The sequence below is a fragment of the Amblyomma americanum genome, chromosome 1 (genome assembly GCF_052857255.1).
Source record: "Amblyomma americanum isolate KBUSLIRL-KWMA chromosome 1, ASM5285725v1, whole genome shotgun sequence".
Taxonomy (NCBI): Eukaryota; Metazoa; Arthropoda; class Arachnida; order Ixodida; family Ixodidae; genus Amblyomma; species Amblyomma americanum.
In genome coordinates this window covers 272,502,314-272,519,472 of record NC_135497.1, presented here as the reverse complement: position 1 = coordinate 272,519,472, position 17,159 = coordinate 272,502,314, and the positions used below count along the sequence as shown (strand labels likewise).

The window sequence follows — 17,159 nt, the reverse complement described above, 5'->3', positions numbered from 1 at the left end:
GGCATGTGCTGTGTCACGTGATTCGCTGTTGTGCTTGGCAGTCACGTCCGCCGCTGCGCTGACCGCCGCTCTGGACGCCCGCTCTTGCACTTGTGGCACGTGATGTATCACGTGATTTGCTCTCGAAGAAACGATTTTCTCTCGCTGAAGTCTTGAAACAGTAAAGATAAGCCAAAGTTAAACCATGTATAACCATGTTTAACATAGCTACCGCTCTGTATATCCTGGCTCAGCGGAGTTAAGCCACAGCCACTTTTTTTTTCTCCGGGTACGTCGAACAGATATGCCGTTTTCTTCGAAATCCGACGTATCTCACAAAATTTACTTGTACGTGTGTCTGTGTCCGCTAGTGGTCATAATTAACAGGGCTAACTAAAGGTTCCACGATTGCGTAACTGCGGGTAGCTCGGTGAAGTAGCTATACCCACTGCCCGGGACGGGGCGATTGGCACCTAGTTCCAGTGCGCCAGCAGTGAAGTGTTTGTGCTGCTACGGGCCTCACAAAATATGTCTTTAGGTTCTATACCGGCTGGCACGCGTCGTTGGGTCCCAGTGTGCGATCCGCAAAAATATTATTCGCTGTTTCCGTGGAAACATGAGCCACATGTGATTTTCTACTATGTGCCGAAGTCCGCTTCAATTAAGAACGTTGGCACTTCTTTTGCGGCCAGTCAAAGTTGATCGCGGGCTCCGTATCTCTGCTCGCATGTGGCGACTGCTGAGCGGGGGCCATTGCAGGCGCACTAACCTAAAAACTTCATGTAAGCAATCTTTCGCGATAAGACAAAGCTGCGGGCTGGGCGCTTGCTCAGCATCAGCATAATTAGCCTGACTACGCCCACTGCAGGGCAAAGGCCTCCCCCATATCTCTCCTGCGCCAGTTTCGGCCACCCTACGCCCGCCCACCCAACTTACTGCAGTTTCCTCTTACGCTTGCCTTCTCTTGGAATTCAATCCTTTACCCTGAACGACCATCGGTTATTTTGCCTTCGCGTTCACTTTAGCGATATGCCTTGAGGGACGTTACAAGTTGCGTCTTTCACCAAGCAGCGATCAGAAATGCCAGCACACAAAAAATTTCGACTAGTTCTTGAAATTAACTGGCACGCATGACGTCATTGTACTTTTAAACAAGTTCGCTCCGCCTTTTGTCGAATTCGCCATATGGGGAGCAAGCGAAAAAAAAATAACCAAATGCTTCTTGAGCACCGTGTCAAGACACTGCGGATGCTGTCTATACTCAGTGCACAAAGGAGTTTGACGCAGAATGCAGGAGTCGATAATGGTAACCTACGTTATTTACTGTTCTGCAATGTCAGTGAGCTAAATTAAGCAGCAAGAATTTTTTGAGCTGCGCAAGCTTCCCGGAAGTGCGTTGGGGCCCAAGCTTTGAACATACTCGGTAGTTGATTGCGAAGTCTTGAAGTTTACAAGGCGCATCTTGTGCCTGTCGTCTTTTGTGTCCCACTGTCGAGCAGCCGCCGCAGTATACCCCCGGTCACCGACATGAGCGACGCCAGAAACTTGGTAGGCCTTGATTATGGCGGAAAATATTCAAGCGCCGACCAATCGTTAAAAAGATGACGTTTCGGCCCCGGCTTACAGAGGCCTTGTTCACAATGAAAGAAAGGCAGGAGTGAAGGTAAGTTATATAGGTTTCATGATATGACGCAAGCAGCGGGAGTGTATCGGGGGTAGATTGCCTTCGTTGCGATTAAGCGTGTTTGCCGTCGTTAGAATATAAAAAGATTCTAGGTAAAGCCTTGTCGTCTTGCTCTTTTCTTTTCCGATTATCTTCGAGCCGTCCCAGTCGATGTCATGGCCCTCGGAGATAGCATGATCAGCCAGTGCGTTTGTTGCCACGCGCTTGTTCTTGACATCATTGTGGTGCTGCTGCAATCTTTTCCGAAAATCACCTGTTTCACCGATATAATCGCAACGAAGGCAATCTACCCCCGATACACTCCCGCTGCTTGCGTCATATCATGAAACCTATATAACTTACCTTCACTCCCGTCTTTCTTTCATTGCGAACAAGGCCGTGTAAGCCGGCGCCGAAACGTCATCTTTTTAACGATTGGTCGGCGCTTGAAGATTTTCCGCCATGAACATACCCGACCAGACGGGTTTCCGTCGAAATCTGGATTTCAGGCCTTGATTACACTGTCATTGCCTTCTGTGCCTATGCCTGCAGCTGCCTAGACTGGGTCATGGAGCGGCGTTTGCACGGCGGCCAGGCTCAAGGCAACAACGGAGAACACCACGCGATTCTCGGTCATGCCGGCGCGAGCAGCTGCTTGGCCAGAACCGTCCTTGCAGTGCCTGGTGGTGTTCTACCGTTGTGCCGTCGCAGACGAGCGCAGCAGTCTTCGGGATGGAGTCGTGGCAACACTTGACAGCGCTCTCGGCTCTCTGGATGGCCAGCTGGCACGTCGGAAGTGGGATCACGGCCACGAGCACCTGTGCCGGCCTGCACGAAGAGTGAGGTGAGGCACCGTCGCTGAGCGGCTTGAATGCGACCGTCGTGATGGACCCAGCCTGGGCACGAGCCAAGGCGTTCCTGTTGGCCATGGGAGCCTTGACAGTGTACGCCCGGACGGGCGGCTTGTCGTACTTGGCGTGCCGCAGACTTCGTAGAAGCAGGAAGCACGGGCCTTTCTCTTGAATGCATGTGAATCGCCTACAAAGACGTGTGTAATGCTTGCCGAGCTTGATCCTCGTGAAACGAAGCTATGAGCGCGCTCGTCAGGAGAGTACACGTCAAGTGCCACTGATGGCGATGCCACTGCGGAGACTGCGGCACATTTTGAAACGTGTTGCATACAGTCGCGAGTGAAAAACATGAACATGAGCGCGGCGCCATGCTTCGCGAACACATCCGGAAATTTTGAAGCCGTAGCTTCACCACTGGAGGTAACGGGCTGAGATCGCCGTGTACCTTCAAGGCTCAGCCAAGGTCAAGCGTTCAGTTTATAAGTTTGGATAACCAGTGAGTGGTGAATGGTCTGACCAATAGTCAAGCCATTGCAAAGACAAAAGGCCGAGGTCAAAGTTCAAGTCAAGGTCGTCAAAGTCAACCAAAATCGGGTGACGTGTTCGATTTGGCTAGCTTCACGACAGTTTAGCCTGACAAAGACCAAAGAAACGGCCAAAGCATAGCATAAAAGTCTGCCAGGCTAAACCATCATGAAGCTAAACCACCGTTAATTTCTATTATCGGCGTGTTCGTGACCGCATCGCCGAGTGTCATCTGCCGCTCCTGTGGCACTTCACTAGTGCTAATCTTTTTTACGCGCGACTGTTCAGTCTTTGAATGAAACTTAGCTTCAAGGCAACTGACGCCAACATATTCCAGCGTTAGCTCTTACTACTTACGCTTGTCAAGGACGCGCCTGTCTGTAATGAAGCCCAAATTTACTAGGACAGTTACCACGCGACCACACTACGTCACATAAGAACAGTGGGCGCGAGGCCTCAATTATTTTCTTAAACCGAAGTAATTGCCTCAGGGCATAAAAGGGTATGTAATGATGGATGACGAGGATGCTTAAATAAATGAAAAAGGTTCTTTGATCTAATATCCATACTTCCAATCCCTTATACAGGGTGTCCCAGGGTCTACAAATATGTCGCGGCTTTTTAAGACGAAGCGACGCAGAACGTTTGAGAGCACTGCAACAGTGGCACGCAAGCAGGCATTGCACGTGGTATTTTTGGTATTTTGCGGGCATCTGCAATGAGCGAAAAAAAGCCAATACGTAATAGATGGAAAATCAGAAACTGTTCCATGGAACGTTTTGCGGACCGTTCCACAACTTTCTCATTGCAATTTTTCGCCTATCTTCATTGCTGGCGAAGTTGGCTAATTTTATGGACTAATTATGCAATTAAGCACAGTACAAAAATAGTGCGACTTGCTCCATATACAATAGGCAGCAACACGCATCTGGCCTAAAGCCCCAACTCGATGTACACATCATATGCGTACGGGCGGAGCGCCTACGCGCACGGGCGTACGCACGGGCTCTCGGGAACTTTTTTTTTTGGTGGCCTGGAGCTCATTCAGGTTCCCCCCCCCCCCCCCCGCCCCACTTTTCTTCGCGGTTTAACTTGTCCTTTCAGCGCCCCCCGTCTCCTGTTCTTCACGCCTTGAACTTCTCTCCGTCGGCTCGAGAGGGAGAGCTAGCCAGCGCCAGGAGCATAGGGTCCGTCGCGGCGCGGCCCTGTGCGGCCAGGCGCTCCGCACTTACGCCTACGATATGTCCATAGAGTTGGGGCTTTTGAGTGCCGCGGTATATCAGAGTGCCGTGGCACCGACGACCTTTCCACCCCCAGACCGTGCGTGGGATCTCGTTTCTACCGAATGACGAATCCCAACATAAAAACGTAACAAGGGTTTATTCGATTGCCGACGGCAGCGGACGAGCATACCGACGCTACGCTCGTCTAGCGATCTTCCCGGCCGGGCAGCCTGTTTTTGTAGCCACTGTCGGTGACGCATGCCTTGGGTGACGCAGCGGTGGCGCTGCGTTTTACCGGGAACGATAACAAGGCGGAGGATGCGCGGAATAATATGCAGAGGGGATACCGCAGCGGTGGCCAAGTGGTTGAGCATCCGCCTCGCATGCGGGAGGTGCGGGGTTCGATCCCCATTGCCGCCGGGTACCCACCGGTGACACAATGGGTACAAGCTTTCCCCTGGTCTGGTGCTCGGCTTATTTAGGGTGAAATGCTTGGGAAATGGGTCTTCGACCCCACCTTGAGAATTTGAAAAATGCCTTATGCCATGGCGCTCTTTCGCCATAGATGCCCTTGCGCCATAAAAATTCATCATCATCATCATGTGCAGAGTGTGTCGTCACACGTGCATTCCAAAGACCTTCCGACGTCCATTACAGCCAAACCATTCGTCGCAGGCGGTTTCGGATCGTGCCAAAGGATTCGTCGTGCTCTGATTAACATTAACACGTTTATAAAACATATGAGCTGATATAAGGAGGAAATATACCGGATATAGCGAAGGTGGCTGTAAATTGCAACAGTAGTGCAAAATCCTTGAGGTATAGATGGCCATGTTTTCAAATATTGCATCAGATGACTACACGCAAGAGAGCTCCAGAACCTTAATGGGGCGTTTGTTTTTTTGCGTGTGTGTGCGTCATTGTGTATTGTGCGGTTTTTACTGTGGCTGTTGAAGAGCCGAAATAAAAAGCTCGGCACGTTCTATTGGCAAGTCATTTCTGGCGCGTTTTTAGCCCCCTCACAGACAAGAACCATGGCACACACGCGCACAGATGCATAGCGCTGTGTTGACGCTCTAGTCGCTGAACTGACAGCAGTTAGGGTCGGTGTGTTTCGCGTGCCTTAAATGATAAAGCGAAAAATGAAGGGAGAAGGTCGACGATGGAAAAAGGTTGGGCCCTGTTTTACCTGGTTAGGTTAAATGTGACTTAGGTGCGCTAGTTTGTTTGCTTGCCTTTGTTTTTCTTTTAATTTGCCTTTGTTTAATAAGGTCGTGACGCGTTGCGAAGCTGGTGGCGTAATCACAGCATACCTAGCATGATTGCGTTCGTTGAGCTGTTTATCTTTGTTTAGCTTTTTTACCTTTGTTCTGCTTTATTTTTGTTTGACTTTGCTTGCTTTATTTTGCTTTACTTTAACAGGGCTGTTACGCGTGACGCGTTGCGAGCCTGGTGACGTAATCGCAGCCTGCCCACCGTGTCAGGTGGCAACCTGGACACCGGATTGTTAGCAAACTGCCCACCCCGGCAGATAGCAGACATTTTAATGATTGGTCGCGAGAGGTTGCTCGGAAAGAGCTACCGGAGTCTCTCACAGGCCACACCGCTGGCTGCACCTTGTACTGCGAGCATCACCAGGACACAAAATGGCGTTTTAGCTAGTGCGCCATCAAGTGCTATCACCTTAAAAAATGGGGAGGAAGATCATCAAACTTGACGGGAGAAAGTTGCGATAGCAGTTGGATTTACTATGGATGATTTCATTTTGATGATTTCACTCTAAGGAACGCTTTCTCTTGTTGGAGGCTGAGTGGGCGTCAAATGAACGAACCAGATAGTATCTTCAGAATCGGATTAAGCCGCGCAATTTTTAAGCATCAGCAGCGCATATCCGCGGTACCGGCACGCGGTGAGTCGTAGTGTAACACGTGCCTGACGTGCTTGATGCCGAAGCGTTTGGGAATAGGCAGAGTATCACCACATGTGCGGCGCCGAGAAGCCGAAGGTCTGTGACTCCGTCGTCACCGTTTCCTGCCTCGATTCCCGGCCGCCTTTACAGCCTCGTGGTACTCCCAAGACGACCGCGAGCAGCAGTACGGAGTTTTGGATGAAGTCCGCTCCAGCGGCTGCTTGGCCGGAACTATGGCGGCCCCCTGGATGTGGCAGCCGTTGAAGCGCAGTGCCTGGTGGTGGTGCTCCGCCGTTGTGCCGCGGCGTACGAGTGCATGCAGCCTTAAGAATGGAGCCGTGGGCACACTTTTCTGCGTACTCGGCCGTCTCGATCTAAAACCTCGTCGCCCACGACGAGCATCCCGGATGCAGAGCGTGCCAGCAGCTGCTTCGCCAGAACCGTCGTGTGGCCGCCAGGATGGCCGCCACAGAGGCGCAGGGGATGGTGGTGTTCTGCCGTTGTGCCGCCGTAGGGGAGCGCAGACTTCAGCATGGAGTCGTGGGCACACTTCCGCAAGCCATCAGCGGTCTGGATGGAAAGCTCGCGCTTAAGGATGCCGTCACCGCTACAGGTAACTGCTCCAGCTGGTGCGTAGGTCGCGACGAGTCACTGTCGCTCAGCAGCGCGGATTTAGCCGACGCGCCGGACTCTGAGCACGAGCGGATAGGTGGTTGGCGCTTGGGCGTGGGGTGCTTGGCGCCCCGTAGGCTTAGGAGGAGCTTGGAACACAGGTCCCTGCACCAAAGGCTCACATAGGGCCTGAAAAACCGTCGGTTCCTCACTTCTACCTCAAAGTTCTCCAGCCTGACGAAGTTCTTGCCCGCAGGACAAAGCTTTGATCGAAGCTTTGAGAACGATTAAAGGGGCCCAGAAGGGGGCTCTCAATAAGCTTGCGATATGTCTGAGATGTTAAAGACGCCGCTTCATGATTATCGTCCAGCAAGGAATATTTTAATGCGTTTTGTGGAAGCAGAGTTATGTTGCAAGACAAAATTTAAACTTCCGCGTCTTCGCGCCTTTCCCTCTCCTCTCGCACGCCAAAACACCAAAGAATTTCCCGCTCGCTTCTGAGGTCTCGTACGCGGCATGGACTCTCGGTGGCCTGTACTCTTCTCAGTGCAAGTATTTTAAAGCCAAGTTCAAACCCCTTTCTGCGGCCCTTTAATGTCCACGTCAACCGGCACTGATGGCGACATCAGTGCAGATGCCGCCGGGGTGCATTGTCATTCACAGATCTACGTGAGGCGATTTGGAGTCGACTTTTTTTTTCGGCCAGCGAGGGGAGTGAGTGCGGGGAGACTTACACGCGGCAATATACCGTATGCATTGCACGTTATGACCTTTGTAGAGTTTTTTTTTCCCTCACGGTGGAGTTTAAGTGTCCGCCGAGAATGGGGCAGTTACTAGGCTTTTACAGTCATTAATGTTTGCATTTATAATTTTTTTCTCATGCAGAACTCTGCGAGCGCTTTGTAAGTAACCGCGCTAGAGTTATCCAAATATGGATGCGGTTCGTATACGAACCGTAGTGTCGTAACACAGAGAACACTTATTGGAGGATTATTACAATCTGGCAAAGAGCGTCGCTGGATCAAATATGTGCCTGAGGTGATGGTTAGCTCGCTTCTATCAGTCAAGGACCAGGCGGCAGGTTCTCATAAGCAGCAGAAACTAATTGATATGCTGATCAACATGGGTAATCTTGATCAAGCAGAAAGAGCTCTTAACAACAAGGAAGCTATGACAGAACATTCTTATAACAGTCAGAGGTGTGACTCAAGGCTTATTGATACTATATTGCAGGGTTCGTTGCAAGAAAGTGTATCTTGGAAACAAAATGTCGTGTGTGCATGGATCAGCTTCTGTTACCAGCTCCCGATGGCAAAAATTTGAATGCTGCCACCCTGACAAAAACATGCAATTTTGGTGGCTTGCTCTACCCCGCATTGAGCCTCTTCAACTTTATCAGTCAGCTGAGGACGTTTTCACAGGACGTTTAAGCTCTGGAGGACTGCATCACGACAACATCATGGATGTGCTTGCTCTTCTGAACAAGCAACGCATGAACCGCATTAGATGCGATCAGCACTTCAAGGAGCTCATCTCAAATTTGACATCTTTTGACCAGAATACATTTTTTTGTCTAAGGTCTCAACAAGTCTCGTGACTTCGCCCGAAGGAAAGCACAGCACCATTTAAAGTTGAGCCGTGTGTAGAAAATTAAGATTCAAGATTTTGCAGAGGACTCAGTGGGCCACTTTATATATAAATAAAATTAGTTGGGTCATCCATATTCGCGTATATTTTTTAAGCGGGGGGAGGGGGGGGGTTGTCTACTGCTGCCTTACGACTGGGGTCCCATGCACAAAGTTTGCCTGACCTATTGTTGGCGCTTCTCTCAAGTGGAAAGTTGGTATTAGATACATGAACTAGAACTGCACTTTTACTAGGTACAGCCTTTGTCAAGAGCTCAGAGCTCACGGGGTTTGCTTTTATGACGTATAGTGGGGCTCCTGCAGCACTTTTGGTCGTTCAGCCCTTTGGAGGTAACGGGACCAAAAATCTTACCTTCAGGAGGTATGGAATGCTGGAAATGCGTTACGAGTTATGCGGTGTGGCTCGGAAGCGAACGCGGTTGGCTCTAAATTTTTTACAAAGGCTCTACTTGCACTTGTGCTGCAAGTAAGTCCACTAGCTCGCCCTTCTAAACATCAGCGTGCGCTAAAAGACGATAACGAAAGCGTTCCGTGCGACCGCGGCACGCTCCTCGCCGAACCCTGGCCTATTCCCCCGTCGTGGGTGTGTGCCATGTCATTAAGGCAACAACATCGCAGTCACTGCATTCCACTAGGCTGTTACGTAGTTCCGTGTCGCAGCGCCGTGCAAACTAAACAAGATCGCGGATGTACACGAGGGAGCGAGCTCCCGTGTAAATTTCCAGGCATTTCACTTACTGCTACGCATTGTTTTGGAGTTTTTTTATGGGGTGCGTGAGGTCACAGAGCATTTGCATAATTCATTTTACTAAAGAGGAACGATGCATTAATTTGAACATCACACGGGCATTACGCAGCGACTTCCGTGCGCGGCAGCAAACAGCAGCCTGACCGCGAACACGCATTCAAGTGCGGTTGACTGCAGCGCCAACTACTTCCACGCTCAGCGGCATTTCTCCGCGGCGGCTGGTCGCGCCACTCAAAAAAAAAAAACAGTCCAGTACACACTACCTAGGGTGTGACTTTCCCGCAGAGGCAATGGGGCCGTTTTTTCTTTTTCCGAAGTCGACGGTGCCTAGGAGTGGTGGTAAACGAACTGATTGCTCAAAACTTCCTGAGACGAGCTCAAACAAGCCGCCAATACAGAAATCCAGCATGGCGGCTTGCGTTTGGCCAGCTGTTCGCAGCCGGTGGCTCGCGCGGTTGTGGTGCTGGCGGGCGTTAGCTGGATTTAAGCTTCATACACACATACTGGTGATTAAATGTTTTTGCGCTGCTTTTGCGCACAATTTCCTATGTACTTGCGTTGTGTGCTGCGTGTATTTTGACGTTCTGGTGAGGTAGCATGGCTGTGGCGAGCGGCGCGACTGCATGACAGCCGGTTAGGGCGCTCGCTCGAGAAGCAAAAGTGTAAGCAGTTCTGTGCAAACGGTAGTTTATTAAAGAAAACATCAGTATTCGCAATGGATGTATAGAAGTGGTGATTCTGGCATCAGTGGCATGCATACCTCGGTACCATGAGAGGTGGCTCAATCACACTCACGGCGACTTGCACTCGCATCCACTCTTTCACATTCATGTCCCCTCACAAAAATTAACACTCGCAGCCACTCACTCACACTCATGACCACTCGCACAGACAACCACTCATACTCGCATGACCAGTCATACTGACAACCACTTACACTCGCACTCATGACCACTCACTCTCACAACCACTCACTCATTCATACTCACTCACTATTTTCTTGTTTGCTGTCAACGGAGAGGATGAGGGATTTACTGCCCGCGGAAAACTGCGCTCGTGGCTCCCCTGGCATAGCCTGAGTCAAAGATGGGGTGGTGAGCTGCCTGGGCTCTGTTGGACAGTTTGTACAATTTTCACAGTTTAAGTGCTTGAAGAAAGTGGTCACTTATGCAATTCCATTTCCCGAACCAATGCTACGCAAGTGTGCTCCCGCGCTTGCTGCTGAGACAATGAGTGCTTGTTTAGCGTCAGCAGCTAAGGTGCTCGGACACGTTTTTGAATGGTGTCGATAAACGTGTGCAGAGTTCTCAATGAGTGCGAGACAAGTATCAGCGCAGCGTCCCCCCCCCCCCCCCCCACAACCTCCTCTCACCTATGCCCCTATGGCCAAAACGGGGCGCAAAAATGAGGAATGATAAAACATGTATTTCAATGTGATGGAATTGCAAAATATAAAAGATATTAAGAGCTGTGGCTTTTACTTTAACGTGTAACATCGACAGAGGAATGTATGGTAGAGGTAAGCAGATGGTTTCTTGACACTCACTGAGTGAACTAGAGAGGGAAAGCCTTAGCGTGCTTGTCAACGACTCAACAAGCGGTCTTGTTTTACCGAGACGACTTGTAGGCCACCCCAGCCCCGAGTTTCCCGTTCTCTTCACATTTTTGGCTATGATGTCTGTCAGAGGGCTTTTCTTCACTGCATTCTCAGTATTGGCACTTTGAAGAGCAGAACTCGACTTCATGATACTTTTAGGTGAAACAAAAACTTGCCCTGGCTTGATTCTTATGAGCTTTCATTCACTCGTACTGCCTTTTTTGCAATTTTTTCTCAACGGGAAAATTGACAGTACTGAGATACATTCTATTTCAGATCCCTTTTCGGGGTATATAAGACTTCAAATGGAACTGTACATCAAACCTATCAAAAAGGGTGCGGCCAGATTGGTTGCCACCTCGTATCCACTGCTGAAAATCGCTGCAACATTCCATCACCATCAGCACGAAACAATCATTTCTGGTACAGATTAAAGCATTAAATATTACCATTTTGGATATCTCCTTGGGCGTCAAAGGTGTTACCATGTCTGAAGCTATGCATACAAAACATAAAAACCACAAGGGTGATTTGCGACGCAGGGCTCCTTCAAGTGCATGATAGACACAAGAACCTCCTGTATTACTTAAAAGCACACTTGGCTTTTGCTTTGTTTCCGGGCTTGAGCCGAGCTGGTGCATTTCAAGAGCTGGGCCAAATCGGTATGCTTTTCGCGCAAGTCCGGCCCAATTAAAAGAATACAGCCGGAGCAGAGCTCTACAATGTGCACACCCGGGCACAGAAAAAACATAAGCGTCCACTGCAGTACTCGAGATCCCACCTTACGCTCGTTATTGCCAAGAACCAGACAGTTGTTGTTTGAGAAGCAAGCATTACAACTCTGTGTGTATGACCGTGTCGGAAGCGTGACAACACACATCTACCTTTTCAGCAGCGGCAATTGAAATTCATTCAAAGGATCTGATAAAACTCGTAGTTGCTCATTGGACCCGCAAAAGGCCAGCGCCCATGGCAACCGTGAACTAAATTGCGAACAGCAACGAAAGATTCCCGTTCCTGTGCCAGCAGAATCCTCTGTTTCGGTAGTCCAAAGACATCGGCATGATGCCTTATGCTGCCTCGAGCGCCCTTGGTAGTGAATATTGCTTCCCTCAGCTGTCAACAACATGAAGATAGCTGAACGGATATACTGTCATCGTGAAATACATGCGACCAACTTCGCTGTCACGTCCACCCACCACTCACATCCACTCGGCACTCAAGCCCACTCATAGCTCATCTCCACTCACCAGTCATCTCTATTTACACTCGCATCCACTCACACTCATGACCACCCACACTCACGTCCACTCACACTCGCAACTCACTTGCACTCACACTCAAGACAACCAACACTCACATTCACTTACCCTCATAGACGTGAGTGTGAGTGAGACGATATGAGTGCACTCATGAGTGAGTGCACGGAACTACGGGGGCATGGCAATATTAGTGACCGCCATGCTAAACAATCAAAATTGAAAAATGCCAGTATGGTTCAACAAGATACCGTACTATCAAGGTAAGTATTTCATATATAAGCAAATGTGACATCAATCAATATATGTTTATACACAATAACTCTGTGAAGATTCAATAAATAGCAATGAAGTAAAATATTTCACATGTATTGAAATATATCGATGTGTGGCAATGAGTATACACATACAGAGTGCCAGTGAAAGATTTCAACCTTTGACTCGGGAAAAAAAATTCACAGTGCATAAGTAGACCAAAGACAACATAATATGCTGCAGTGCTATAGCTTAGTATACAGCCACCAAGAGAAGTTCATATTGGTGAAGTTGCATGCTTGCATTGTTTAGGGCGCTGGTTCGTCTGCTACATGCTATTCAGGTTACTTGTTTTTTGTAGATAAAAAGCGCAGGAAAATATTACCAAGGCAGGTCGAGAAACGACTTTCTGAAAATTTGCAGAACAGTTTTGGCAATTGCTGGCATACAAGAGCAATAACCAGAGGTCATTAATTCAGTTTGCAGTGATGACACACCGGGAGTTAACCCAAATAGTATTGCATCTGCCACAATGTTGGGCGATTTACTAAATTGTAAATTGCAAGTGGTCCGTGTACTGCACAGTGTCCTCGCATGTTGAGACCGCACACAGTCCAATAGAACATGCCGACAACTACTGCTATGTCCCTCATAACCCATGTGTTGCTTCGGGACATGAAACCGCATATGTTACAAATCAAGGAAGAAATTTGCTGCAAAATTTACCAATCAGCAACCCAACAAAATTTTGGCCCACGATCCTTTCTCAGGATACTCCTTCGAATTAATTTATTTTTAATGACCATTTAATTCTGAATTGCAAGAGCATTTCAGATGCTTTAAACTCATTCTTTCAGTATGTTTCTCAACATCACAGTTTAGTCCCTCCATCATTCCTGTATGCCAAATCAGCTTCAATTGATCTGACAGTTTCCTTGGAGAATGTTGTGAATATGATGCTGAATTTTGATGTCAATAAATCAAGCGGGCCTGATGGAATCCGTAATGCATTGCTCGCCAGATATTCATTATGAACATCTTGTTATCGACATTTTCTTGTTATTAAATCTTTTAGTTGTGGTATTGGACCCAAGTCCTGGAAATTTGCAAAAGTTCGGCCGTTATTTAAGTCAGGCAATAAGCAACATTTTGAAAACTACAAGCCTATCTCGCTTATTATGTCATTATATAGATTAATGCTTGAGCATATCATCCATACACATATTGTACGATTTCTTGAATTGAATAACATTTTATCTAATGTTCATCATGGCTTCAGGAGAGGTTTTAACACATCTACCCAATTATCAGAATTCCTGCATGACATTGCTCATAATTTGGAGTGTGGTTGTCAAATTGGCGTGCTTTTCATTGATTTTTCAAAACCTTTTGACACTGTGATTCATTCTAAGTTGATGATCAAATTAAATCTTATATTGGAAGAATTCAGCCTTAGTAATCTGGATCTCTAATTTCCTCTCTTAGCGCTTTCAGTTTGTTAACTACAGTTCAGCACAGTCCTTCATCGCCCCCGTAACATCCGGTGTGCCACAAGGCTCGGTCTTACGACCTTCATTCTTTCTATTGTATATGAACAACATGCCTTGGAAAATCACATGGAACATTTGCATGCATGCCTGTGATTCTGTTTTATATGACATCATTCACTCTTGAGATGATCATTCTCATATTAATGAATCATTTTCTAGCTTCTGTAGGTGGTGTGGAAGTTGGTAGATGAATATTACCTGCTGTAAATCTGTTGCCGTGACATTCAGTACTAGTTCCTCTTCATCAATTTTTTATTAATCTTTTCATAATATACCCCTTCGAAGGGTGTTCGGGTACAAGCATCTAGGAATTATTTTTACCTCCCACTTAACATAATCCATACACACTGACTTCATTTGTAATAGAGCCCTAAAGAATTAGGATGTCATTGACGAACAGTACTGAGGCTCTGAAGGAAACCAGGTTACTAATGTATAGAACCCTAATCTGTCTAATTCTTATCTATGCTTGCTTTGTGTGCAATCCTTGGAAGGTCACTGAGATTAGGAAATCTAAGTCCATCCAAAGGAAATCAGTTCCCTTGATATGTAATAGATATCGCCATAATTTTTTACCCTCTTCTGCCTTCAGTCATTACAAATAACTACCCTTGCCAATCCCCCCCTCCCCCCCCCCCCACCATCCCAGCAACCAGGATCGTTGAAATTTCCACACTGTGTCATTCATTTGCAATACCGACTCTCAAGCGACAGGTACATCACGAGTGCGATATAGCACCGTCAACAAGAAGTTATCATAATCTTAATCTTTCACCTTACACTACTCGCACTAATGTGTTTAAACGCAGTTCCTTTCTGTGCACTATTGAACATCGCAATACACTGCCCGGTCCATTGTGTTTCCTCTCAATAGACAGATTTATACAGGCCGTAACTGCTTTATAATCTATTTACTGTACCAATGCTTCCAATTGGTGTAGTGTTCCCTATGTTTTCAACTTTGCTGTTTTAATTTTTACTACCATGTCTTTTGATTTGAATCTATACCTCCACTGCTGTAATAGCCTCTGTAGGGGCTGCAGTATGTCCAAATAAATAAATAAATAAATCGCTAATACAGCCGCTTTAAATAGCACTTCATCATAGTTTGAGCATGCTTGTTTCCCACGCTGCTTCTTTCCCACGTCAGCCAAGTCACATCTTATGCGCACACCCTTCTTAATTGTTCCAGAGCCGAACACATGATCCAGTCTGTTTTTGCTGCCTGCGGATTCCAGACATCGCTAATTTTCCCAACAGCACAATACAGTGCAACAGTCATGACCAGTGGTTGGAAAATTATATACCACAAAAGCCTTGGGTTCTGCAGAGTACTTTTTTGATTTTATGAGCAGCTGAAGGCATGCATGTCTCAACATTAAGTTTCACAACTTTATTTTTACACTAATCATGATATAACAGCTCATAGAGACTGATTTCAGTATACAGCCAGTCATTCTTAATTGAATTCTCGCATTTCTTGAGAGGATGTATGGCTATTTGCTTGATCAGGAAGGAAAAGGAGCAGCAGGGGTTCTCTGGCACCTTTTTTAAGCTGTTAGCATTTGCCAACAATAAGTTAAATCAAAACCCCTTGTCATAGCAATGCTCAGACTAACAAGACACACAAGGCTTCCAAAAAACAGCCTGGATTTTGTAAAAAGAAGTAACGCAGCAAAAGCAATCAGTGCCGTATATGTGCAACCAGAGCAGAATTATAAATAAACAAATATATAAACTATAAACATAAAATAAATAACACAACAAAAATTCAAGAGAGGGCACATAAGCAGTAGGCAGAAATAAAAAACCAAATATTCTAATCATATACTAACACAATGCATCATGAATATCAACAGTTAATTTACGCTTTTTTCAGGTAGGAACACTCTGTTTCAACTTTGTATCTCTTCTTCTGTTGACGAATATGATGTACCCATGTAGCCTTGTATGGCAAAGTAATTTTAAAAATTTCGACCTGCAGGCTGCGGAACAGAAAATACATTCCCAGTTTGGCATCCTTTCAACCAGATTATTACACACATTTGGTATGTGGGCACAATACATGAATTCTTGTCTGAAGAGGGAATCAATTCCTCGCTGAAATAGTCCAGTGGTTCGAACTGGAATTCCATCTGGTGTCAACTGAAACCAATTGGAGTTACTGGGTTCTAATTAGCCGCAGCTTGTCCTGCTGGTTTTGGCAACTGATGTTAACTGGAACCAGTTGGAGTCACTGGGTTCCAGTTGGCTGCAGCTTGTCCAACTGTATATCTGCAATTGGTTCTTGAGATTCCAATTGGACATTCCAGTGGGTTACAGAAGTTTCAGGTGGTCGGTGTCATAGCTACATAGTGCTCATTATTGACATACAACAGTGAACTAAAGAGGTTTCTGTTAAAAAGATATTAGCGGCTTTACCTGCTGAATTGTTTTCATCATTTCCACCACCAGAACTGGTGTGAGTATATGAAATAATTTCGCTCAACAAACAAGCGTCACTTGCTCCAGCAGGAGAGTCCCATTAATGGAGTATACAAGTGGAAGCAAAAGTGTGTTCTGTGGATATGTGTTGAGCTTATGCTCCTTGTGTGTTTGTTTGGCTTCACATCCCTAACACGCTGCAATTAATTTCCCTCTAAATTGTTGGCACAAGGCAGAATGTTCCGGAATGGTCCTAGTAAAAAGATATAATTGGTTCCAGTTGGAACCAGTCGGTTTTTGAACTGGCCCCAATTGGAATAATTCCAGTTGGAACCAATGGACTTTTTCTGCTTAGTTCCTCTATATAATATAGACATTCTTCAGAGGTTGCGGCAGGTCCTCAGATCAAAAAAGCTCTTCACAAGAGTGCTAGCGACATGGTACACATTTCCATATACTTTACGAGGGGCATGTTGTGAAGACCATTGCACTTTATATGAATTGGAGCCTTGCGGCCTGCTGTGGCCTGTGGTTGGTGTGCTGGTTCGTGACAACAACGTGGCAACAATCTCCAAGCTGATGAGTAATGCATTTGTAGTCACTTCGCAGTCTCCTTCAAAAAGTTTGAAAACTTGGCCAATCCAGATATGTTTTAGAGTGGCAACGGATTGGTGCAGATTGAGTGTCTCATTACAGCCTTTTTTTTACGAATAATTACTTAAAAGGTTTGCAAAGGCTCTTGAAGCCATTAACAAGTGAAATGATGAGTAAATTCAATTCTTTTTAGATAGTCCACGGCAGGAGCAAGGCTTTGATTGTAATCTGCCAACCGTTGATGGAGTGCAGTTGCTTGTCCAGAGGGCAACCAAAACACCACTGGTCAATCCTATTTAACGGGACACACAAAGAAGACATGGT

General features: G+C 46.8%; 1 protein-coding gene across 16 annotated transcripts in view; it reads left to right on the top strand.

The window, feature by feature from the left end:
- Positions 1-17,159, top strand: part of LOC144115083 (uncharacterized) — a 263,914-nt gene that overhangs the window by 56,984 nt on the left and 189,771 nt on the right. For 10 of the 16 annotated variants that reach the window (XR_013311238.1, XR_013311240.1, XR_013311237.1 and 7 more), the window contains exon 1: positions 2,046-2,486. Coding sequence is in view for 10 of the 16 variants with exons in the window: in XM_077649231.1 (XP_077505357.1) it covers positions 2,278-2,486 (209 nt within the window). In the remaining 6 variants the exon portion in view is untranslated. Of the gene's footprint in view, positions 1-8; positions 762-2,045; positions 2,487-17,159 lie in introns of those variants that run through there. The other 6 variants (XM_077649229.1, XM_077649227.1, XM_077649226.1 and 3 more) reach the window with 3 other exon arrangements.